Source organism: Schistocerca piceifrons, chromosome 7, assembly GCF_021461385.2.
Source record: "Schistocerca piceifrons isolate TAMUIC-IGC-003096 chromosome 7, iqSchPice1.1, whole genome shotgun sequence".
Taxonomy (NCBI): domain Eukaryota; kingdom Metazoa; phylum Arthropoda; class Insecta; order Orthoptera; family Acrididae; genus Schistocerca; species Schistocerca piceifrons.
Window position 1 is genome coordinate 511,917,128 of NC_060144.1, and position 24,235 is coordinate 511,941,362.

At 43.1% G+C, this 24,235-nt stretch overlaps 1 protein-coding gene across 1 annotated transcript in view; it reads left to right on the forward strand.

Annotated features, from left to right (window-relative positions):
- The window catches only part of LOC124804594 (histone-lysine N-methyltransferase ash1), a 341,957-nt gene that overhangs the window by 265,835 nt on the left and 51,887 nt on the right, over positions 1 to 24,235 (forward strand). Inside the window, exons 10-14 of the mRNA XM_047264785.1 lie at positions 5,190 to 7,552; positions 9,251 to 9,397; positions 19,178 to 19,398; positions 19,499 to 19,725; positions 23,879 to 24,065. Of these exons, the coding sequence (XP_047120741.1) occupies positions 5,190 to 7,552; positions 9,251 to 9,397; positions 19,178 to 19,398; positions 19,499 to 19,725; positions 23,879 to 24,065 (3,145 nt within the window). The remainder of the gene's footprint in view (positions 1 to 5,189; positions 7,553 to 9,250; positions 9,398 to 19,177; positions 19,399 to 19,498; positions 19,726 to 23,878; positions 24,066 to 24,235) is intronic.

Sequence of the window (24,235 nt, forward strand, 5' to 3'; positions counted from 1 at the left end):
ACCCATAGATGGTTTATACCTCAGTGCCAATACACCTGTAACACCAGGCTCGCCTACTTTGTTCTCTGGACAAACTGATTTATAGCACTGAACTTGAGAGTAGTCTACATTGGGCATGTTTTTCATACCTCACTTACTTTAGAACATCCACATAATCAATTGGGGAGTAGAGCACCTCATTTTCTTTCTGCATGTGGAATACACACCAGCTTCTGTTTAATACAATGACAATTGGTCTGGGGTGCAAGGACTGACTGCACTACTTGCACGTCCATGGTATGAGGAGCATACACATTTTTTCTGAAAGCAGGTTGTTTTTATTTATGATTACAATACTCCATAATATCCTCCGCTCTTTTGGCTACAAAATCCTATTTTTCAACATAATCTTCGTTCAGTGCATTGGCCATATGCCTTCTTACTGGGAGGGCATGTATGCTGGTGAGGTACCATTCCACAGGTTGACATCAGAGCCAACCTCTTTCTGTATCAATAATGTTCCCATCATCAACATACTGCATTTTCAGAGTGCATCTTTTATGGGGCCAAATTGATGGAAGTTGGAAAGTGCAAGATCTGGGCTGTAGGATGGATGAGGAACAGTCCGATTAAGTTTTGTGAGCTCTTCTCAGGTGCGCAGACTTTTGTGAGTCCTTGCGTTGTTATGGAGGAAGAGAAGTTCGTTTGCATTTCTGTGAATATGAGCACTGATATCGTTTCTTCAATTTCCTCAAGGTAACAATACACTTCAGATTTGATTGTTGCACCCTGAGGGAGAACATCAAATAGAATAACCCCTTTAGAGCCCCAGAACACTGTCACCGTGACATTATTGGAAGGTGGTGCAGCTTTGAAGTTTTACTGTGTAGGAGAGGTGGTGTGGTGCCACTCCATGAATTACCCCCAGTTGGAGACCAGCTCTATTCCTTCATTTTCTTGTCAAGTTCAGATCATCTACTTCTGAGCCTTAAGGTTCCTCTGCTATAGTAGCGTTATAACTGAACCTGTTGATAATGTAGCTGGAACTTCTGGGCAGAAAATGTCTGACAATTATAGTGTCATCTTCAATATTTTACTTTCCCGTGATGTGTGATTATGTACTTGCATTTGAGTTTCCTGCAATATCAAAATTCGCTGTTTGGATGTGTACTTCTGGGATAGTCTGTATAATAATTATAGGCCTAAAGCATGATATTATTATCCATCTATCTACAAAATGAGTGTTATGCTTTGGTGTAATAACATACTATAAGGTGGAGAAAGAATAGCACACCTCACATCTGCCTTACTTGTTAACATTTTCGATAATCTATTGAATTTTTTGCATACATTAACTGATTGCCTGCTCAATTAATAACTTGTTGTGTATTAATCACTCCATTATAACACTGTTAAACTAGGCAAACATTGTAAATATCATCAAAAAACTCTAAATAATTATTACATTGGCACAACAATGACTGATGCATGTTAAATTCCAGAGCAGAATAATTCTTCTGAGATACAAGGTTTCATATATTAAGATTTGAATGTTAGAATTTACAAGTTTTTGTTAGTATGTAGGAGAACAACTAAGCATACAAGTAATGAGATCAAAGATTTCTCATCTTATGCAGGACACAGTTCTTAATGTGTAGAAACATGCAGCTCCGAACTGATAATTTTGGATTTATGAGATTTTGCAATCTTGCTAGAGATTCATTTCATTAGTTGTGAGGAAACAATTTGTTCTTTTCAGGAAGTGTTTTGGCACTCTCAATTCCTCCTTTGCCATTGACTGTTTAAATAAATTATAATTATTATGATGTTATCTGATTCTTGATTAATACCAATCTCTCTCTCTGTCTCTCTCCCTCTCACTCACACAGATGACAACAACATTTGGCAGAGAAGTATTGTAGTCATCGTGCTTACCTCCGTTGAGTTTAAAAGTTACGACTAATCAGACACTTGTGAAAGTAAGTTTTGCTTATATAGTTAGGGGCTGTGTAGAACATGGTGAACGACAAAGCTAGACATTAGAATGGTGTTACACTGAGATGACAAAAGTCATAAGACACTTCCTAGTTGAACTCTTTTTGCCTCTGTGGGTGGTGCAGTAACTCAATGTGGCATGGAATCAAAGTCGCCTGCAGAAATATTAGCCAGTCTGCCTCTATAGCTGTCCATAATTGCAAAAGTGTTGCTGGTGCAGGGTTTTGTGCACGAACTGACCTCTCGATTATGTCCCATAATTGTTCGATGGAATACACATTTGGCGATCTGGGTGGCCAAATCGTTTGCTCAAAATGTCCAGAATGTTCGTCAAACCAGTTGCCAACAAATGTATCATCCATAAAGATTCCATCATTGTTTGGGAATGTGTAGTCGATGAATGGCTGCAAATCATCTTCAAGTAGCCAAACATAACCATTTCCAGGCAATGATCAGTTTAGCTGGATCAGGTGATCCAGTCCATTCCGTGTAAACACAGTCCATGCCATTATGGGCCGCCACTAGCTTGCACAGTGCTGCTTCATTGACAACTGGAGCCCATGGCTTTGTGGAGTCTATCCCACACTCAAACCCTACCATCAGCTGTTACCAAATGAAATGGCGACTGATCTGATCAGACCATGATTTTCCAGTCATCTAGGGTCCAATTGATATGGTCAGGAATCCAGGAGAGGCACTGCAGGTGATGTTGTGCTGTTAGCAAAGGCACTCGCATTGGTCGTCTGCTGCCATAGCCCATTAGTGCCAAATTTCACTCCATTGTCGTGGTATAAACATTCATCTTACATCCCAGGTTGATGTCTGTGGTTATTTCATACAATTTTGTGTTTCAAGATAATGGAGATGCTGAGTCACAGTTAGGCATAACAAAAAGACTGTCACAAATATAGCTTTTGACCAGTAAGGCCTTCATCAAAATTAGTTGACAAACACACACATGTGTACAACAGTGGATTTTCCTTTGTTTAATTTTTTTTGTTTGTTTGTACTGACAACTGTATGAAATGAAGACCATTGGCCACTGCATTGTCCGCAGTGAAAGGAATGCCTGAAATTTGATGATCTCGGCACACTGTTGACATAGTGCATCTTGAAATATTGAATTCCTTAACTATTTCCAAAATGGAATGTCCATTGCATCTGGCTGGAACTACCACTCCTTATTCAACATCTGTTCATTCTCATTGTATGCCCATAATCACTTCGGAAATCTTTTCACATGAATCACCTTAGTACAAATGACACATTCACCAAAGCACTGCCCTATTATACAGGGTGTCCAGCTCGAAAGAGGCCTCGTAAACATACATTTGCTTAAATTACACTTAAGGGCTTTGCGTAAAAAGCAGGAAATGAAATGAAATGAACATGTCCTACTTTGTTCATGGGGAAATAAAGGTGAATCTCAATAGGTGCTGGAATTGACCACCCTCAACTTGTAAACACAGCTGAACTCGCCTCTACAGATTCTCGAATGTTGCTGCCAGAATCTTTGGTGTTACTGCCTGGATTTTGTGGACGATGTTCTCGTGTAAATCTTCAGAGTTGTATGATTTGCTCCTGTAGACCTTGCCATTTAGGCCACCCCATAAAAAAAGTCAGTTGGTGGTAAATCAGGTAACCTTGAGGGCCACAGTCCTTTCAAAATCACTCTGCTTGGGAAAAATGATTCCAACCTCAGCCATGATCACTTGAAATGTGTGACATGTGGCCCCATCCTGTTGGTACCAGCTGAGGGTAAGTTCTTCATCACCCAGCTATTTTACAAATTTGTGAAACATTTCAGTGCAAACTGCACTTTTCACATTAGACTTGGGGAAAGAAAAAAAAAAAAAAAAAAAAAAATGTCTGATGATGCGACACACTGATGTTGCACAGAACACGCCAATCTTTTGTGAATGCAGGGATTGCTCATCCAGTGCATGTGGATTTTTCATTACACCACAGAATTGTATTGTGAGAGATGTAGAACTGCTGTCCCGAGTTTGTGACATTCCACATTCCTGAGAAAAACGTTGGTTGAACAGACATTGCAGGAGAGGCCAACAATTGTTTCACATCAGTCACTCCTCCCCCCCCCCCCCCCCCCCCCCCCCCCCAATAATGGTGGCTGTCCCCTGCCATGAATATCCAACATCATTCAATTGCTCTCTATCTTGTTCACTAAGTGTTGTATGCAGCATTTAGACAGAATGTGCTGGTCACCAAACCTTTCAACAAACATTCACTGACATGTGTTAATGAAACCAATAAGCCAACATTGTTTCACAAAAAAACATGCGCTCTTCGACAGAATAGCCGTACATTGTTGCTACCGAGCAAGGTGGCGCAGTGGTTAGACACTGGACTCGCATTCGGGAGGACGATGGTTCAATCTCGCGTTCGGCCATCCTGATTTAGGTTTTCCGTGATTTCCCTAAATCAGTCCAGGCAAACGCCGGGATGGTTCCTCTGAAAGGGCACGGCCGACTTCCTTCCCCATCCTTCCCTAACCCGATGAGACCGATGACCACGCTGTCTGGTCTCCTTCCCCAAAAACAACCAACCAACCATTGTTGCTAAACACGAAACACTGAGCTGCAGCCACAGTGATGCGCAGAAACACACTGTTGCCTCAAACGATGTCGCAAAGTACAGTGTTGCCACATCAGATGCCACAAATTACACAGTGTAATTTCAGTGGAATTGCTACACGTTTGTGGGGCCTCTTTCGAGTGGGACATCTTGTACTTTGTGTGCATGATACCACTGCCATCTATATATTTGTATATTGATATCTCATGACTTTTGTCACCTCAGTATATGTATTGAAGAATCGTAAAAGTATTTACGTACAGGGAATACTTATTCATTCTTTCACTTAAATGCTATAATAGCTACACTGAATCACAGCCCAGCAATTCCTGCTAAAATGTTTCATTTACGCTTATCTGGACATTGGCTTTATTATATTTTAAATATTTGTTATACATATGGGTTATACACAAATTCATGTTCAAACAGCGCATATACTCTTTTGGTACATACTGCATTGTACAGTCTGTAGCACACTTTGCTCGATATCATCTTTAAAAATGCCCCACACAACTGTAGGGTGCCTTTCCTTTACTGTAGTTTGTGATATAATTTGAGTTTCCAGTATTTTTGTTTAGTTGCAAACTTTGGAAATAACAATCAGTGTATTTTTGTTATAGGGTCATGAACGGCCTGAAGCTAATGCCAGCAATGAACAGAGGCTTCCTTTGAAGAAACGTCACTACCACATGTCAACAGCAACAAACCTTCAGCCAGTTAACACATCAGCAGATACTATGAAAATAGACATTCCCACTGACAGCAAGAAAACAAGTGGAATGGAGAGATTGTGTCTAGAGAAAGAGAAGGGTGGTACAAGCAGTACAAGCATAGTGGCAACAGCTGGTAAAAATCAGGTAAAACCAGCAGAGAAGATATGCTCAGTTTCAAAAGAAAAATTGGGTGATAAAACAAACTGCTTGACAAATGCAGCTAATAAGAATTGTGCTCAGATCGACATAAAGTCTAAACTGCTGGCAGATGTTTCCAGAAATTCCATAGATGAAACTATAGAGGCTTGTATAACCAAATATACAACAACGCCATGTCTTGACAAAACCCCTCAGGGACAACGCACTGTAATTGTCACACCTAAAAAAAGGCATCGATTAGAGAATGTTGTAGCTGCTACTTGCAATAGTGCAAAAACACCATGTGTGGTGGTTAACAAGAACAAAGATGTAACAGGTGATAACAGTTCTTCACATAATGTTCCTCCACAACCAAGCAAACGAACTGCGTCACGTAGTGCGAGTATAAACTCTACTGCCGCTCCTGTTGCTGTCAGTGTGCCACTGCCGGTGTCTACTGCACCATTGTTGTCATCCTCAGTTACTGCAGTTACAACAACCATTGCAGTTGCAGCGACAGTGACAACTACAATAACAACAGCATCGTCATCAGTGGTGACAACAATCACACCAACAGCAGTTGTTCAGGGATCTTCTTCGGTGTCTGCTGAGCCAAAAGTTCCACCAGGCATCTTTGAACCGTCAGTGAAAATTGCTGAGCCAGATTCCACTGTTCCTGCTTCTCCTACACATGTAAAGCCATCATCACCAGTATTGAGCAAGTCCAGTTTCCCCACCATTAAGGTGGGATCTCCTATCCACAGGTTATCGTCATCAGTTTCGAAAACAGCTGTGTTGCCGAAACGCGTAAGTTCAGTCATTAACAGGACAGTAGTTAAAACCAATTCAGCTTCAAATAAATTAGCATCTTCACAAACAAAGTCAGTGGCAGCTGCTAAATCATTGTCACCATTAAGTAAAGTGTCCACAGGAAACAGGACAGTAACAGCCACAAAGCTTTCATCACCCGTAACAAGAGCTGCATTATCAAAAGAAACTGTGTGTACTAACAAAAGCAATTTACCTGCTGGTAAAACTAGTGACACCAGTGTAAAAGACATTGCAAAATCAGTGCAGTCACCTACAGTAATTCCACCTACAGAAAAATCGACAGTTACTTCAGGAAGATCTGTTCCACAGCCATGCAGAACATCCCCCGTTATAACCAGGACAGTGCAGACAAGGCCTGCTCCTTCCTCAAAAGTGAGTTCTAGTAGTGATAAAAACAGTGTTACTGAACATGGAACACACACATTTCATAGTCTCAGATTGAAACGTCTTAATGGAGCATCAGCCCGGGAAGAATCAAACCTGAAACGTGTACATCTAAAGAGGAGAAAGTTAATCAGGGATGTGCGTATCCATGTTACAAAATTAACTCCACTAGAGCTTCTGAAAAAAGCAGCAGGGGCAGTGAAAGAAAGAGCTCGAAGAAGGAAAACAATTAACAGAACTGGCTTTCCAATAAAAAGAAAGAAGAAAAAGAGACCACCATTGATTGATAAATCCTTGGAACAGATTCAAAACTGTCTGCCAGAGAAAGTACAAAATTCCAGTGAATCACCAGCTACATCACTCCACGTACCTGTGATAAATGAAGCATTAGTGTCAAATAGTGAAATTTTGAATTCCAGTTCAGTTAATGGGACTCAGTGCACAGAGACCAAATCACCAAATAAAAGGGACCAAGTGTCGGCAAAAAGTGAAAAACCAAAGGGTCGTAAAATTGAATCACTGAAGTCGGAAACAACAGAAATACCTCAGTGCTCGGACGAAAAGATCAGGGAAGAGAAAGTAGAGTGTGTTACTAGTACTACTACCTTAGACCTTTACTCTAGAGATAAGAACAAAAATCGAAAAAGCGCCTGCAAAGTGGAAGATGATACTGACACTGAATCCGACGTAATAAGTAGTAGCAAAAAAAGCAGAGGTGTATTGCGTGATGTTGGTGCAAAAATGGAAGGTTATGGAACAGATGATGAGAGTTCATGTGCTATGGAAGATATGGTGTTACCACCCAATGAAGAAATACCTAGGAGGAAGAGGAGACGTGATTTGTCACAAGATGAGCCTGTTGCTCCACCAAAGCGCTATAGAAAATGTCGTGAGGACTATGTTGACAGAGATGATGTGTAAGTACACTGTTTTCAGTTGTTTTCTCTATTTATTTGTGGTGTTAATAGTTAAAAGTGTTGTCGTGAGTTCATTCACCTGAATGAAAAAATGTATAAATACCCCCTCCCCAACCTCATCTCTCTCTCTCTCTCTCTCTCTCTCCCTCCCCCTCCCTCCCTCCCTCCCTCCCTCTCTCTCTCTCTCTCTCTCTCTCTCTCTCTCTCTCACACACACACACACACACACACACACACACACACACACACACACACAAATACAAATACAAATACTATGAAAATAATTGGGTATATTGTTAAAATATGTTAATGGTGATATGTGAAGAATATCTTTTATTCCTTTTAAAATGTATATAGTGACACAGTGTTGCCCTTCTTCTTGTGACTGTAAAATGAAAGTTATTCCCCTTTCTATTTATTAGTTAGAGCAGCAGAAACTGAAGCACCGAAGTTTCTGTACTAGTGATAGATAATCACTGAAAATTGCATATGAATTATTTCCACAGTGTTTTTATTGATACAGTGCTCACTCCATAGTAAGTAATATGGGCATCTTCATTAAAGATATTTGTTTAATTAATTTTATTTCAAAGAAAAACATGTCAGATTTCTCATGAGACAGTTTCGGTCACTTATCATTTTTGCTAAGTAGACACACCTCCAGAAGAACATTTCTTGTCAAATATTTGCCAGGATAGTGGGTTACTGTTAAACCTACAATGTTAATTTCAGAGAAGTCATAAGGTAATTTGATATCCAAATGAGATTTTATTCAAACCCCCACAAGGAAAACAGAGATGGACAAATATAGAGAATGTGGGAACATTGCAGTTGGTATGCTGCAAGCCACCCACTAGCCACTTAGCTGTGATACTTACGTGGTGCCTCCTGTTCCAAGTAGAGAAGTCATTCTCTTTAGTTACCTGATTCAAATTTAAGAATGAGGAAAGTGGCAAAGATATAGAGATTGATACAGTGACGTGCTTGTTTCTGAGGTAAAAGAAAAGTCTGCCCTGGATTGTTACAAGGAATTTAGGAGATATTACACTTTATGAGGAACAGTACAAAGTAACAGATCTTTGGTCCTAACCGTAATTAATAGATTGACTCTGGGCATTCCTACCATAGTTGGTACTAAAGTTCCGCCCCAGCTGCTGAATTGTAATCACAGTTTTTATATCCTGTATATATGACTACCAAACATGACTTTTGCTTAAAGTGAAAAGTTAATTTTCCCAATATATTTTTCTTTGTGCACTTAATGTACAGTACATCTTGACATACTTATAATCTTTTGATACTGAGTACCATAACTGTAAGTTATTTACGCAGAGTTAACACTTAACCCATATGTGCTTGTACCATTTTTGTTAATTATTATATAATGCAGCTATCTGATAGTCGAAATTCTCATTCATATTCCATGGCAAATAAATTTAATTTATCTTCTAGCACCAAAACGATAAGTGTTGATAGAGGTGAACACAGTTTTATGTGTGGCCTCATCAGTACTCATCACACCATTCCTGTTGAGGAGTTGCTATGTGCAAACTTCGTAAAGTCCCAGGAATGGAGGTTCTCTGAAGCGAATTTACCTGTTTTAAGTTGTCACAGAGTCGGCAATTGTACAATAAAATTACATTTTTGATGTGTGTTGGTTCTATAATAATCTGGTTTCTTATTACAACTTATTTGCAGCAGTGAAGTGCTTCCATATGAAAGTATGATATGTAGTGATGTTCCTTCGGGTGATGAATCTACAAAGTCTTCTCAGCGTAAAAAACAGCCTCGGTGGAGAAAGAAATATCTTGTGGCTGGGTTATTTTCAGACTACTATAAAACAGAGTAAGTTTAAAATAAGTTACGATAATTTATTCAAGATAAATTTTGTTTAAAGAAACTCTAATAGTGCGGAGTAGCTGTTACTTTTTATTCTGGGAAGAAAAGTTTGGAAGAAACTGCAGTCCCCCTTCCATCCTTTATCATTATTTTTTTCAGTTTTAACTTGTTCACTGCCATATGCACCATATATTTTCAGAAATCATCCGCTTCCGGTAATCATCAATACTTATATTGTCCTGACGTAGTGCAATACCCTTATTTGTTTGAGCCACTGAACTGCTTTCGTGTTTACTGCAGTAAGAAGTCCCATTTCTTCATACAATGCTAGGTTAATTTTTTGGTTTCAAGGAAAAGGAGAAAGGAGCTTCAGGTTACAGCAAATACAGAGTATAGAATAGTTCAGAAAGCACTCCGAATTTGAAGTGCCTTCTGTTTATGTGATGAGACATTGTCAAAATACCTGAAAAGAATATCAGTACTTTTGATCCAAGAGATGTGTAGTGAAAGGTTTGTGTGTGTGTGTCAGTTTGCTGTGCTGTAGTATGTACAAGGGCCTCTTTTTTTTGTCGACCTCCGATCACTTAGTATAGAAGCTACGTGAGCGGCAGAAAGTGGACATGCGCTGTAGTCTACTGCGCAACTCTCGCACTACACACTCCGCCATTGCCGACCTCAAGGCATCAGTCTGTGTTGCACAACAGCCACGTAAACATGGAGGCCGTCATTGTTGTTCCTGCCAAGTATGAATTACAAAGTGTAATTTGGTTTCTGCAAGCAGAAGGGAATAGTGCAGCAGAAATTCATCAGAGAATGAGCCAAGTGTATGGTGATAACTTCGTGACTGATGGTCTGTGCTGAAGGTTTAAAGATGGCCGAAGTGACATGCATGATGAAGTGTCCCAGGGATGAACGTCTGTCATTACAGCCGACCTTGTTGAACACATTGACTGATTGGTTACAGAAAATTGTAGGTTCACCATAACTGCTTTGTCTATGGAAATTCCAGAAGATTCAAGATCTGTCGTACACTCTATCGTTACTGAACATTTAAGCTACAAAAACTTTGTGCTCGTTGTGTTCCAAAAATGTTGACAGACACCCACAAAAGCAACCGAATGGTGTCAGCTTTGAATTTCCTTGACTGTTATCACAGTGAAGGAGAGAACTTTTTGAAATCAATAGTTACTGGAGATGAAACTTGGACCCAGTACTGGAAACAAAACGACAATCACAGCAATGAATGCATCCAGATTCACCAGACAAATCAAAAAAATTCAAACAAACATTCAACAACTGAAAGGTTATGGCTACCGTGTTTTGGGACCAAAAAGGTACGTTGCTTGTAGAGTTTATGCAGCCCAGAACCACTATTAATGCAGCTGCTCATTGTGGAACTTTACGACATTTGCATAGAGCCATTCAAAACAAATGAAGAGGAATGCTGACTTCAGGAATCGTGTTGACCCATGACAACGCTCATCCACACACTGCTGGCACAACCCAACGGCTCCTTGATTTAGAGGACAAGTTTGGGGAGGTGGAGGGCTTGTCCAAAATGCAATCAGGGTCAGTCTTGATCAAAACAGCATCCTCTGCCCTGTTACAGGTACTACTCACCTTTGACAAGGTAAGGGATGTGTCCGTTTCCATCACGCCCCATAAGGGCTTAAATATGGTCCAGGGTATCATATTTCGCAGGGACCTTCTTTAGCAGTCTGACGATGAGCTGCATGCCAATTTAGAGCGACGAGGCGTCCGTTTTGTCCGGCGTGTCCACCAGGGTCCGAGGGATAATCAGGTTGCCACCAGTGCCTTCCTCTTGGCCTTTGGGGGAGACATATTACCTGAGATAGTCAAGATGATGGTCTACCACTGTGACGTACAGCCATATATCCATCCCCCGATGCGGTGCTTTAAGTGCTGGAAGTTCGGCCATATGTCTTCCCGCTGTACTTCCAACGTTACCTGTGGACACCCTTCATATCCCAGTACTCCCTCTGTTCCGTCTCCAATTTGTGTCAACTGCGGAGAACACCATTCGCTTTGCTTGCCAGACTGCAGGATTCTCCAGAAAGAAAGAAAAATAATTTAATACAAGACCCTGGATCGACTGAACCTACACTGAGGCTAAGAGAAAATATGAGAGACTACGTCCTGTGCATATGATAACCTACGTCGCCGCTATGACAAAAGTTCTACCATCTTCTGTTCTGCCACGTACAGTTGGCTCTCAGAGCCGTCAGACTCCACTTGCCCCCTTTATTGGGGGGGGGGCCACTTCCCTCCCTGTTGCTCATGCACAACCTACTTCAGGAGCAACACCCTCCCAACCATCGGGGACGTCAGTCCCCACTTCTCAGCCGAAGAAGCGTAAGTCTTCTTCAGCCCCTCTTGCCAAGAAGGGATCCCTTGGGTCACTCCCTTCCCCGGTTCCTACCAGCGGTAAAGTCGACACCCGCCACTGGCTGAAGCAACCACAGGTAGCTGGTCATTGGGCTTCACAGTCCTCCTCAGTCCCTGAGACTGAATCAGTGAAGCCCTCCCAACCGGACAAACCTGAGGAGCAGCGAGAGAAACCTAAAAAGAAAAGAAAAAGACACCCCTCCCCCCAAAAACCAAGGCCTTGCGGTGGCACCCACACCACCACTACCTACAAACCTACAAGCTCTGTGTCTGAGGATGAGGTGAAGATTCTGGCGTCCGCTGGGGACCTAGATCTTGCTGGACTCTCAGACACAATGGATGTCGATTGCACAGATACTAATCTGGTGGCAGCAGGTGACCCTGAGGCGTAGACTGCCGCATTGAGTGTTTCATGCCTTCCCAGTCTCACGATCACGTAATCCTACAGTGGAATTGCGGTAGTTTTTTCTACCACCTGGCTGAGCTACAGCAACTGTTAAGCCTTACAGCTGCTTTCTGCATTGCCCTCCAGGAAACCTGGTTCCTGGCAATGCAGACCCCTGCCCTCCACAGCTATAAGATATATTACAGGAACCATAGTGACTATAATAGTGTGTCAGGTGGAGTTTGCATGTATATACGGAACTCTGTATGTAGTGAACCTGTGCACCTTCAAACCCCTCTTGAAGCTGTGGCTGTCAGGACAAGGACGATGCAGGAAGTAACTGTCTGCAATGTATATCTTCCTCTAGATGGTGCAGTACCCCTGAACGTATTGGCTGCACTGATTGATCAACTCTCTAAATCTTTCCTACTTTTGGGAGATTTTAACGCACATAACCCCTTGTGGGGTGGCACCATGCTTACTGGCCGAGGTAGGGAGGTTGAAAATTTACTGTCACAACTAGACCTGCCTCTTAAATACAGGTGCCCCCACACATTTCAGTGTGGCACATGGCACATATTTGGCCATTGATCTCTCACGTTGCAGTCCTGGCCTTCTCCCACCTATCCACTGGAGGACGACCTGTGTGGTAGTGACCATTTCCCCATCTTCCTGTTACTCCCCTGGTGTCATTCCCATGGACACCTACCCAGATGGGCTTTAAACAAGGCAGACTGGGAAGCCTTAACCTCTGTTGTCACTGCTGAATCTCTCACACATGGTGCCATCGATGTTGTCATTGAGCAGGTCACTACAGCAATAGTTTCTGTGGCAGAAAACGCAATCCCTCATTCTTTAGGGTGGCCCCAGCGAAAGACAGTCCCTTGCTGGTTGCCAGAAATTACTGAGGCAATTAAAGAGTGTTGGTGAACTCTACAGTGACATAAGCAGCACCCTTCCCTAGAGCACCTAGTAGCCTTTAAGCGGCTCCGTGCCCGTGTTTGCCAGCTTATAAAATGACGGAAACAGGAGTGTTGGGAGAGGTATGTGTCAATCATTGGGTGCCATACATCACCTTCCCAAGTCTGGACGAAGATCAGACGTCTTTTTGGGTACCAGACCCCAACAGGTGTCCCTGGCATTAACATCAATGGCGTGTTATCTACCGATGCAAATGGTGTTGTCGAGCACTTTGCTGAGCATTATGCTCGAGCCTCTGTGTTGGAAAACTACCCCCCAGCCTTTCGGACCCTCAAACATTGGATGGAAAGGAAAGTCCTCTCGTTCATTACACGCCACAGTGAACCCTATAACACCCCATTTACAGAGTGGGAGCTCCTCAGCGCCCTTGCTCATTGCCCCAACACACCTCCTGGGCTGGATTGGATACACAGTCAGATGACTACATATCTCGTCTGACTACAAGCGGCATCTCCTCATCACCTTCAACCAGATCTGGTGCAATGGCATCTTTCCATTGCAATGGCGGGAGAGCACCCTTATTCCAGTGCTCAAACCCAGTCAAGACCCACTTGATGTCGATATCTACCGGCCCATCAGCCTTACCAACTTTCTTCGTAAGCTGCTGGAACATATGGTGTGTTGGTGGTTGGGTTGAGTCCTGGAGTCACGTGGCCTACTGGCTCCATGTCAGGGCGGCTTCCGCCATGGTCGCTCTACCACTGATAATCTTGTGTTCCTCGAGTCTGTCATCCGAAGAGTCTTTTCCAGACGCCAACATCTGGTTTCCATCTTTTTTGACTTAGGTAAAGCAAACGACACAACCTGGCAACATTATATCCTAGCCACAATGTATGAGTGGGGTCTCCAGGGCCCGCTCCGATATTTATCCAAAACTTCCTGTCACTCTGTACTTTCCGTGTCCAAGTCGGTGCCTCCCATAGTTCCCCCATATCCAGGAGAATGGCGTTCTGCAGGACTCCGTATTGAGTGTCTCTTTATTTTTAGTGGCTGTTAATGATGTAGCAGCAGCTGTAGGGCCGTCGGTCTCACCTTCTCTGTATGTGGATTACTTCTACATTTCGTACTGCTCCTGCTGTACTGGTGTTGCTGAGTGAGCGGCACCTACAGGGAGCCATTCTCAAGGCACAGTCATGGGCTCTAGCCCACAGTTTCCAGTTTTCAGCCGCGAAACCGTGTGTCGTGCTTTTCTGTCGGTGTTGCACCGTTCATCCAGAACCAGAACTTTACCTTAATGATGATCCACTCACTTTAGTGGAGACTTGGCTACCTCACCTTCGTCAGCTTAAGTGGAAGTGCTGGCTGCACCTCAATGCCCTACGCTGCCTAAGCAACACCAACTGGAGTGCAGATCGCTCTACACTGCCGCAGCTCTACGGAGCCCTTGTTAAATCCCGCCTTAACTATGAGAGTCTTGTTTACAGTTTGGCGGTGTCTCCAGCGTTGCGTTTACTCGACTCGGTGCACCTCTGTGGTGTCCGCCTAGTGACGGGAGCTTTTAGATCAAGTTCGCTGACCAGTGTCCTGGTGGAGACTGGAGTCCCTCCATTGAAGGTTAGGCATGCACAACTGCTCACCAGTTATGTTGCACACGATTTTAGTTCTCTTGCGCATCTGAAATACCGTCTCCTTTTCCCAACCATGGCAGTTCGTCTCCTGCATCGGCGGCCCAGGTTAGGGCTTACAGTTGCAGTTCGCATCCAGTCCCTTCTGTCTGAACTGGGATCCTTCCCGTTACCACCTCCCCTCGAGGTCCATTCACATACACCTGCATGGTGTATCCCTAGGCCGCAGATTCTTCTGGACCTTTTGCATGGCCCTAAGGGCTCCGTTAACCCTGTGGCTCTCCGCTATCACTTTCTCTTGCTTCTCGACATGTATCGGGACCATGAAGTGGTTTGCACCGACGGCTCGATGGCTGGTGGTCACGTAGGCTTTGCTATGTTCATAGAGGACATATTGAACAGCTCTCCTTTCCACATGGCCGCAGTGTTATCACTGCAAATCTGGTGGCCATATCTCATGTTCTTGAGCACATCCACTCATGCCCTGATGAGTCATTCCACCTTTGCACTGACTCCTTGAGCAGCCTACAAGCTATCGACCAGAGCTACCCTCACCATCCTTTGGTACCAGCCATCCAGGAGTCCATCTATGCCCTGCAATGGTCCCGTTATTCAGTGGTGTTTGTGAGGACCCCAGGACACGTCAGAATCACAGCCAGCGAACTTGCCAACAGGCTGGCCAAACAGGCCAAGCAGAAACCGCATCTGGAATGGGCGTCTTTGAAACTGACCTGCATTCTGTCTTATGCGGCAGGGTTTTTCGACTTTGGGAGGTGGAATGGCATAACAGAATGCACAACAAACTGCATGTCATTAAGGATACTACGAATGTGTGGAAGTCTTCCATGCGGTCCTCTCGCATGGAAGCAGTTGTCCTCTGCCGGCTCCGCATTGGCCATATGTGGCTGACACATGGTTACCTCCTCCATCGCAAGGACCCTCTTCGGTGTTGCTATGGCTCACAAATGACGCTCGTCCACCTCTTGCTGGACTGCCCACTTCTAGCCCCTCTGCGGTGGACTTTTAACTTTCCCAGCACCCTACCTTCGCTGTTTGGCGACAGTGCCTCAACAGCAGCTTTAGTTTTACGTTTTATTCGTGAAGTTGGGTTTTATCATTTGATCTAGGTTTTGCACATGTCCTTTGTCCCTCTGTGGCTTCCACCCTACTGCTTTTAGAGTGGAGGTTTTATTGTGTTGCAGAGTGTCTGGCTTCTCCTTTTTATTCTCGTGGCCAGCCAGCCATGGTAATCTGCTCTCTTGTTCTGATCTTCTTCTACATGTTTCTTGCTTCTCTTTGATTTTATTGTCTGATTTTGTCCATTTTAGTCTTTGTTGCCCTTCTGTCATTCTTGTGGTTTTCTCCTTTCTTCCAGCTGTGTTTTGTATGTCTTGATTATTTTACTCCCATCCTTGTGGAATTAATAATTGGAACGAGGGACAATGACTTAGCAATTTGGTCCCTCCCCCTCTTTTAAACCAACCAACCAGTGGCTCCTTGAACAATTTCAATGGGAAATTTTCGATCATCTGCCGTACAGTCCTGACCTGGCACCCATCGACTTTCACCTCTTCCCTGAACTGAAGACATGGCTAGGAGGGCAGCACTTTCATACCATTCATTGGCGGCAAAATTTTTTGAAGAGGGTATTGTAAAGCTTGTCCACAGGTATGATAACTGTCTCAATCTTTTCGGTGATTATATTGAAAAGTAACCATAAGTGTACAAAGGTATCAGATAGATTATATCAGGTTTAAGATAGATTATATAATGGTAAGACAGAGATTTAGGAACCAGGTTTTAAATTGTAAGACATTTCCAGGGGCAGATGTGGACTCTGACCACAATCTATTGGTTATGACCTGTAGATTAAAACTGAAGAAACTGCAAAAAGGTGGGAATTTAAGGAGATGGGACCTGGATAAACTAAAAGAACTAGAGGTTGTACAGAGATTCAGGGAGAGCATAAGGGAGCAATTGACAGGAATGGGGGAAATAAATACAGTAGAAGAAGAATGGGTAGCTTTGACAGATGAAGTAGTGAAGGCAGCAGAGGATCAAGTAGGTAAAAAGACGAGGGCTAGTAGAAATCCTTGGGTAACAGAAGAAATATTGAATTTAATTGATGAAAGGAGAAAATATAAAAATGCAGTAAGTGAAACAGGCAAAAAGGAATACAAACGTCTCGAAAATGAGATCGACAGGAAGTGCAAAATGGCTAAGCAGGGATGGCTAGAGGACAAATGTAAGGATGTAGAGGCCTATCTCACTAGGGTAAGATAGATACCGCCTACAGGAAAATTAAAGAGACCTTTGGAGATAAGAGAACGACTTGTATGAATATCAAGAGCTCAGATGGAAACCCAGTTCTAAGCAAAGAAGGGAAAGCAGAAAGGTGGAAGGAGTATATAGAGGGTCTATACAAGGGCGATGTACTTGAGGACAATATTATGGAAATGGAAGAGGATGTAGATGAAGATGAAATGGGAGATACGATACTGCGTGAAGAGTTTGACAGAGCACTGAAAGACCTGAGTCGAAACAAGGCCCCCGGAGTAGACAATATTCCATTGGAACTACTGACGGCTGTGGGAGAGCCAGTCATGACAAAACTCTACCATCTGGTGAGCAAGATGTATGAAACAGGCGAAATACCCTCAGACTTCAAGAAGAATATAATAATTCCAATCCCAAAGAAAGCAGGTGTTGACAGATGTGAAAATTACCGAACTATCAGCTTAATAAGTCACAGCTGCAAAATACTAACACGAATTCTTTACAGACGAATGGAAAAACTAATAGAAGCCAACCTCGGGGAAGATCAGTTTGGATTCCTTAGAAACACTGGAACACGTGAGGCAATACTGACCTTACGACTTATCTTAGAAGAAAGATTAAGGAAAGGCAAACCTATGTTTCTAGCATTTGTAGACTTAGAGAAAGCTTTTGACAATGTTGACTGGAATACTCTCTTTCAAATTCTAAAGGTGGCAGGGGTAAAATACAGGGAGCGAAAGGCTATTTACAATTTGTACAGAAATCAGATGGCAGTTATAAGAGTCGAGGGACATGAAAGGGAAGCAGTGGTTGGGAAGGGAGTAAGACAGGGTTGTAGCCTCTCCCCGATGTTGTTCAATCTGTATATTGAGCAAGCAGTAAAGGAAACAAAAGAAAAATTCGGGGTAGGTATTAAAATTCATGGAGAAGAAATAAAAACTTTGAGGTTCGCCGATGACATTGTAATTCTGTCAGAGACAGCAAAGGACTTGGAAGAGCAGTTGAATGGAATGGACAGTGTCTTGAAAGGAGGATATAAGATGAACATCAACAAAAGCAAAACAAGGATAATGGAATGTAGTCTAATTAAGTCGGGTGATGCTGAGGGAATTAGATTAGGAAATGAGGCACTTAAAGTAATAAAGGAGTTTTGCTATTTGGGGAGCAAAATAACTGATGATGTTCGAAGTAGAGAGGATATAAAATGTAGACTGGCAATGGCAAGGAAAGCGTTTCTGAAGAAGAGAAATTTGTTAACATCCAGTATTGATTTAAGTGTCAGGAAGTCATTTCTGAAAGTATTCGTATGGAGTGTAGCCATGTATGGAAGTGAAACATGGACGATAAATAGTTTGGACAAGAAGAGAATAGAAGCTTTCGAAATGTGGTGCTACAGAAGAATGCTGAAGATTAGATGGGTAGATCACATAACTAATGAGGAGGTATTGAATAGGATTGGGGAGGAGAGAAGTTTGTGGCACAACTTGACCAGAAGAAGGGATCGGTTGGTAGGACATGTTCTGAGGCATCAAGGGATCACCAATTTAGTATTGGAGGGCAGCGTGGAGGGTAAAAATCGTAGAGGGAGACCAAGAGATGAATACACTAAGCAGATTCAGAAGGATGTAGGTTGCAGTAGGTACTGGGAGATGAAAAAGCTTGCACAGGATAGAGTAGCATGGAGAGCTGCATCAAACCAGTCTCAGGACTGAAGACCACAACAACAACAACAACAAGTGTACAAAAATTTTGGTAATATGTTTTCTATGAACTTGTCTTTTATTTATAGCCTATTGGAGGTTGGAAAAAAAGGCCCTCGTAGATATAGTCTGTTTAGTCCTACTTATCTCTTTCATTATGTTTACAGTGTTAATAATAGGAATTAAGGCAACAACTCTCTGTATAGCTGAGTAACGACTCTCTGTATAGCTGAGGCATCGAGTGTCTGATAGGCACCGAAACAAGACTGAGGACATTGCAACACTTTCGCAAGAATATTTCTTCAGAGCTTAGTTCTGAAGAAAGATTCATCTGAAAGCTCAGCAGTGTTCTCATTGATATTTATGCATCTACCTACAGACCAATGTCTCAGCTTTATGGTGGGTTGTTTGTTATCTTTATTCCTTCCATTACTTATATTCCACCAAGGCCTTCCCATTACTATGTTTACAGTGTTAGGCGGCCGCCAGCAGATGTGGGAAAATCCAGACTTATCTATAGGCCCGAAGAACACCAGCATGGTCTTCTTCCTCCACCATACCACTGTGGAAAATATTTGCGACAGAGACGACTGGAGTTCAAATTGCCGTATGACTTGTGGTGGTTACATACACATAGCCAGCTTCCAGGCCGAGATCGGGTACCGTCTTGGAATTACAAAAAGATCCGCACAAGTAAGTGTTATCACAGAGTTCTGAAAGATAACTGTATAACTTACTTGCACATTATTAGAATTATTTAAACTAATTATATGCATGTGTAATTCTTTTGTAGATGTGTACTACGATGTCAAACCAACGTACATGTATGAGGCACAGGCTTGTAACTGTCCACTACCAAGTAGACCTGGTGTCAAGGGATGTGGTGAGGAGTGTATAAATCGAATGGTTTATGCTGAATGCTCTCCACAGCTTTGTCCGTGCAAGGATTATTGTTCAAACCAACGAATACAAAAGCATGAATGGGCACCAGGGCTGGAAAAGTTCATGACAAAGGACAAGGTAACCATGAATATGTATCTTAATTAATAGATAATATCAGTTGGAAATCTGTTTTGATAGTTTTTTTAGTATCGACACAAGCATGAATGCCGCTACACTACACTGTCAGTGTGGGTTCTTCACAGGTCAACAGTGGCTCAATAATAACTGGGGAACAAAACTATGTGAGAGGAAATAAGACTCACTTTGTGAATCACTCTACTGGAAGCAGGTAGTCCGAAATCGTGTAAAGATGTGCACAGGCATAAACTCAGCACTTGGCTGGTGCAGACAGCTGACGACCGAGCGCTCGGCAACAACACTGGGCACAAAGTGTAAGGCGAAATCAGTGGTGGGTGAACTCAGAGTAAGCATGGGCCTGTTTGGCTTACTGCCGTCCACAGGTAAATACTTATGTCAGCGGGTTTGACCATCAGCGAAAGGGATACAGAAGGGGAAGGCAGAGAGGGAGGAGGGCAGGTCAAAATATGCGGGCTCCATATAAGTAGGCACAGTTGCATGTCTCACTAGAGTGTGAGGCTGCTGGTGACAGGAGTACAGCAGAGGGCACAGAGGGGACAACAATAAGGAGGTGCACACTAAAAGTGGAAGCCTGCCCCCTGGAACAGTGTCATGACCAACACTGCCGCTTAGCTGAGTAGAAGGCCTACATCTACATCTACATCTACATGCATACTCCGCAATCCACCATACGATGCGTGGCGGAGGGTACCTCGTACCACAACTAGCATCTTCTCTTCCTGTTCCACTCCCAAACAGAACGAGGGAAAAATTACTGCCTATATGCCTCTGTACAAGCCCTAATCTCTCTTATTTTATCTTTGTGGTCTTTCCACGAAATGTAAGTTGGTGGCAGTAAAACAGTACTGCAGTCAGCCTCAAATGCTGGTCCTCTAAATTTCCTCAGTAGCGATTCATGAAAAGAACGCCTCCTTTCCTCTAGAGACACCCACCCGAGCTCCTGTAGCATATCCATAACGCTCGCGTGATGATCAAACCTACCAGTAACAAATCTAGCAGCCCGCCTCTGAATTGCTTATATGTCCTCCCTCAATCCGACCTGATAGGGATCCCAAACGCTCGAGCAGTACTCAAGAATAGATCGTATTAGTGTTTTATAAGTGGCCTCCTTTACAGATGAACCACATCTTCCCAAAATTCTACCAATGAACCGAAGACGACTATACGCCTTCCCCACAACTGCCATTACATGCTTGTCCCACTTCATATTGGTCTGCAATGTTACGCCCAAATATTTAATCGACGTGACTGTGTCAAGCGCTACACTACTAATGGAGTATTCAAACATTATGGTATTCTTTTTCCTATTAATCTGTGTTAATTTACATTTATCTATATTTAGAGTTAGCTGCCATTCTTTACACCAATCACAAATCCTGTCCAAGTCATCTTGTATCATCCTACAGTCACGCAAGAACGACACCTTCCCATACACCACAGCATCATCAGCAAACAGCCACACATTGCCATCCACCCTATCCAAAAGATCATATATGTAGATGGAAAACAACAGCGAACCTACCACACTTCCCTGGGGCACTCCAGATGATACCCTCACCTCAGATGAACACTCACCATCGAGGACAACATACTGGGTTCTATTACTTAAGAAGTCTTTGAGCCACTCACATACTTGGGAACCAATCCCATATGCTCTTACCTTAGGAGTCTGCAGTGGGGTGCCAAGTCAAACACTTTCCAGAAGTCAAGGAATATGGCATCCGTCTGATATCCTTCATCCATGGTTCGCAAGATATAATGTGAAAAAAGGGCGAGTTGCATTTCGCAGGAGCGATGCTTAGAGCCGTGCTGACGCATGGACAGCAACTTCTCTGTCTCAAAGAAATTCATTATATTTGAACTGAGAATATGTTCGAGAATCCTGCAACAAATCGATGTTAAGAATATTGGTCTGTAATTTTGAGGATCCGTCCTTCTACCCTTCTTATATACAGGCGTCACCTGTGCTTTTTTCCAGTCGCTCGGGACTTTACGTTGGGCAAGAGATTCGCGATAAATGCAAGCTAAGTAAGGAGCCTATGCAGTAGAGTACCCTCTGTAAAACCGAATTGGAAATCCATCAGGACCTGGCGATTTATTTATTTTCAACTCATTCAGCTGCTTCACAACTCCAGGGATGTCTGTCACTATGTCCTCCTTACGGAAATCTGTACGAGACTCAAACGGCGGTATGTTTCTACGATCCTCCTGCGTGAAAGATTTCTCAAATGCTAAATTTAAAATTTCAGCTTTTGTTTTGCTGTCTCCCGTTGCCAGGCCAGACTGATCAGTGAGTGACTGGATGGAAGCCTTCGACCCGCTTAGTGATTTTATGTATGACCGGAATTTCCTTAGGTTTTCAGAAAGATCTTTTCCTAAGGTATGATGGTGGTAGTGATTGAATGCTTCGCGCATCACTCTTTTTACAGCAGCACGAATCTCTACTAACTTTTGCCTGTCCTCATTCTCCCGATCTTTCTCGTACCACAAGTGCAACTGCCTTTGCTTCCTGAGCATTCTCTGAATTGCGCTGTTAAACCACGGTGGGTCTTTTCCATCCGTAACCCACTTTTTTGGCACATACTTGCCCAATGCGTGATTTACAATGTGTTTAAAATTTGCCCATAATTCTTCCACGTCCATTGTACCGGAAGTAAATGAAGTCGATTCATTTACTCATTGCCTCAGTGGCAATGCTCCAATAATAACTTCCAGAGACCAATTAAATAACATTTGCGAGAGAGTTGGTTTAATAACCATTCCTCTTCTCACAAAATTGTAAACATGTCTTGCCTCTAGCAGGTTCGAGTTAAAAGTGACTAAAACTCTTTTTCCACTCAATTGTTCGTTCGTGCTAACAAAAGTCACAGTTATAAAACAGTACGGAATAACACAGAAGATCCTTGAGTCTGCCGTGTTCTTTCATTGAACTTCCATCGTCTTACTACACACTTCAGACCTGCACACACAGGCAGGTGACACGCAGTAGATAGGCTCTCTCACACGTATATTTAAAATATCGTGTGTTCGAGACGGTCAAAGGCCAAGTGGTTCTAGTATTTAAGTGGAAATTCTTGAAACACTACAGCATGTTGCTGACTTTTAGCGTCAGTGCATAATACGTTAGGGCAAAAAGAATGTATTTAAAGCACCTCATGAGTGTCACATACCTCTTCTCTGATCATCTCACTCCCTTTTCTTCCTTCCTTAATTTCTTTCCCTCCTTTAACCCCCTGTCCCCCGCCCTCTACTTCCCCCCACCCTCCACCCTTAACTCTTTTCTCTAACTCCTCTCCCTCTTCCTCTAACTCCTCTCACTCCTCCCCTGCCTTCACTCCCTCCTCCCCTGCCTTCACTCCCTCCTCCCCTGCCTTCACTCCCTCCTCCCCTAACTCCACTCCCTCCTCCCCTAACTCCACTCCCTCCTCCCCTAACTCCACTCCCTCCTCCCCTAACTCCACTCCCTCCTCCCCTAACTCCACTCCCTCCTCCCCTAACTCCACTCCCTCCTCCCCTAACTCCACTCCCTCCTCCCTTAACTCCTCTCCCTCCCTACCCCCCCCCCCCAACTCATCTCGCTCCCTATACCTAGATCTTCCCTCCCTCCCTACCCATGAACTTCTCTCCCCCTTACCCCTCTAACTCCTCTCCCTTCCTACCCCACTCCAACTTCTCTCCTTTGCCACCCCTCCCCCAAGCTCCTCTCCTCCCTTACTCCTCTTTCCCCTTCCCAAACTCCTCTCCCTCTACCTTAGCTCCTCTACCTCCCCCTAGCTCCTGTACCACCCCCCTAACTCCTCTATCTCCCCTCTAACTCCTTACCCACCCACCTAACTTCTCAACCTCTCCCCTAACTCCTCACCCTCACTTATCCCTCCTTCACTCTCCTTCATTCCCTCCCTCTTCCCCCTGGTATCTCTCCCATTTCATTTACATTCTTTAATGGGCTTTACTTATATTTATTCTGGTATAGTTTTCTGTTAAATGTCTCTACTGTTCTGTTTACTGTCATATGTTATTTTCTGTGCTCATCTAACATTATCTACATTAGTCCATTTACTTTACTCATTATACTGTCTCTCTCTTTTAAATTTTATATATATGTGGTGTTAAAATTATCAATATCTTCCAGGGATGGGGTGTTAGAACCAAATATCCTATCAGGGCAGGAGAATTTATTTTGGAGTATGTCGGTGAAGTTGTCAGTGAGAAAGAATTCAAAGACAGAATGGCATCACGTTACATAAATGACACTCATCACTATTGCCTCAATTTGGATGGTGGCCTCGTGATTGATGGGCATCGAATGGGAGGAGATGGTAAGTATACTAAATTTGCGTAGTTCATTTACTCAGTTTCTGGTGCTGCTGATTTCTGTTAGTTTACATTTAATTTTTGTTAAGGAAGAACATTTTTGTTTTGAACTGATTACAATCAGAAGTTATATTGATCCTGTCATCTCTCATGACTGTAATAAAAGTCTTTTGTA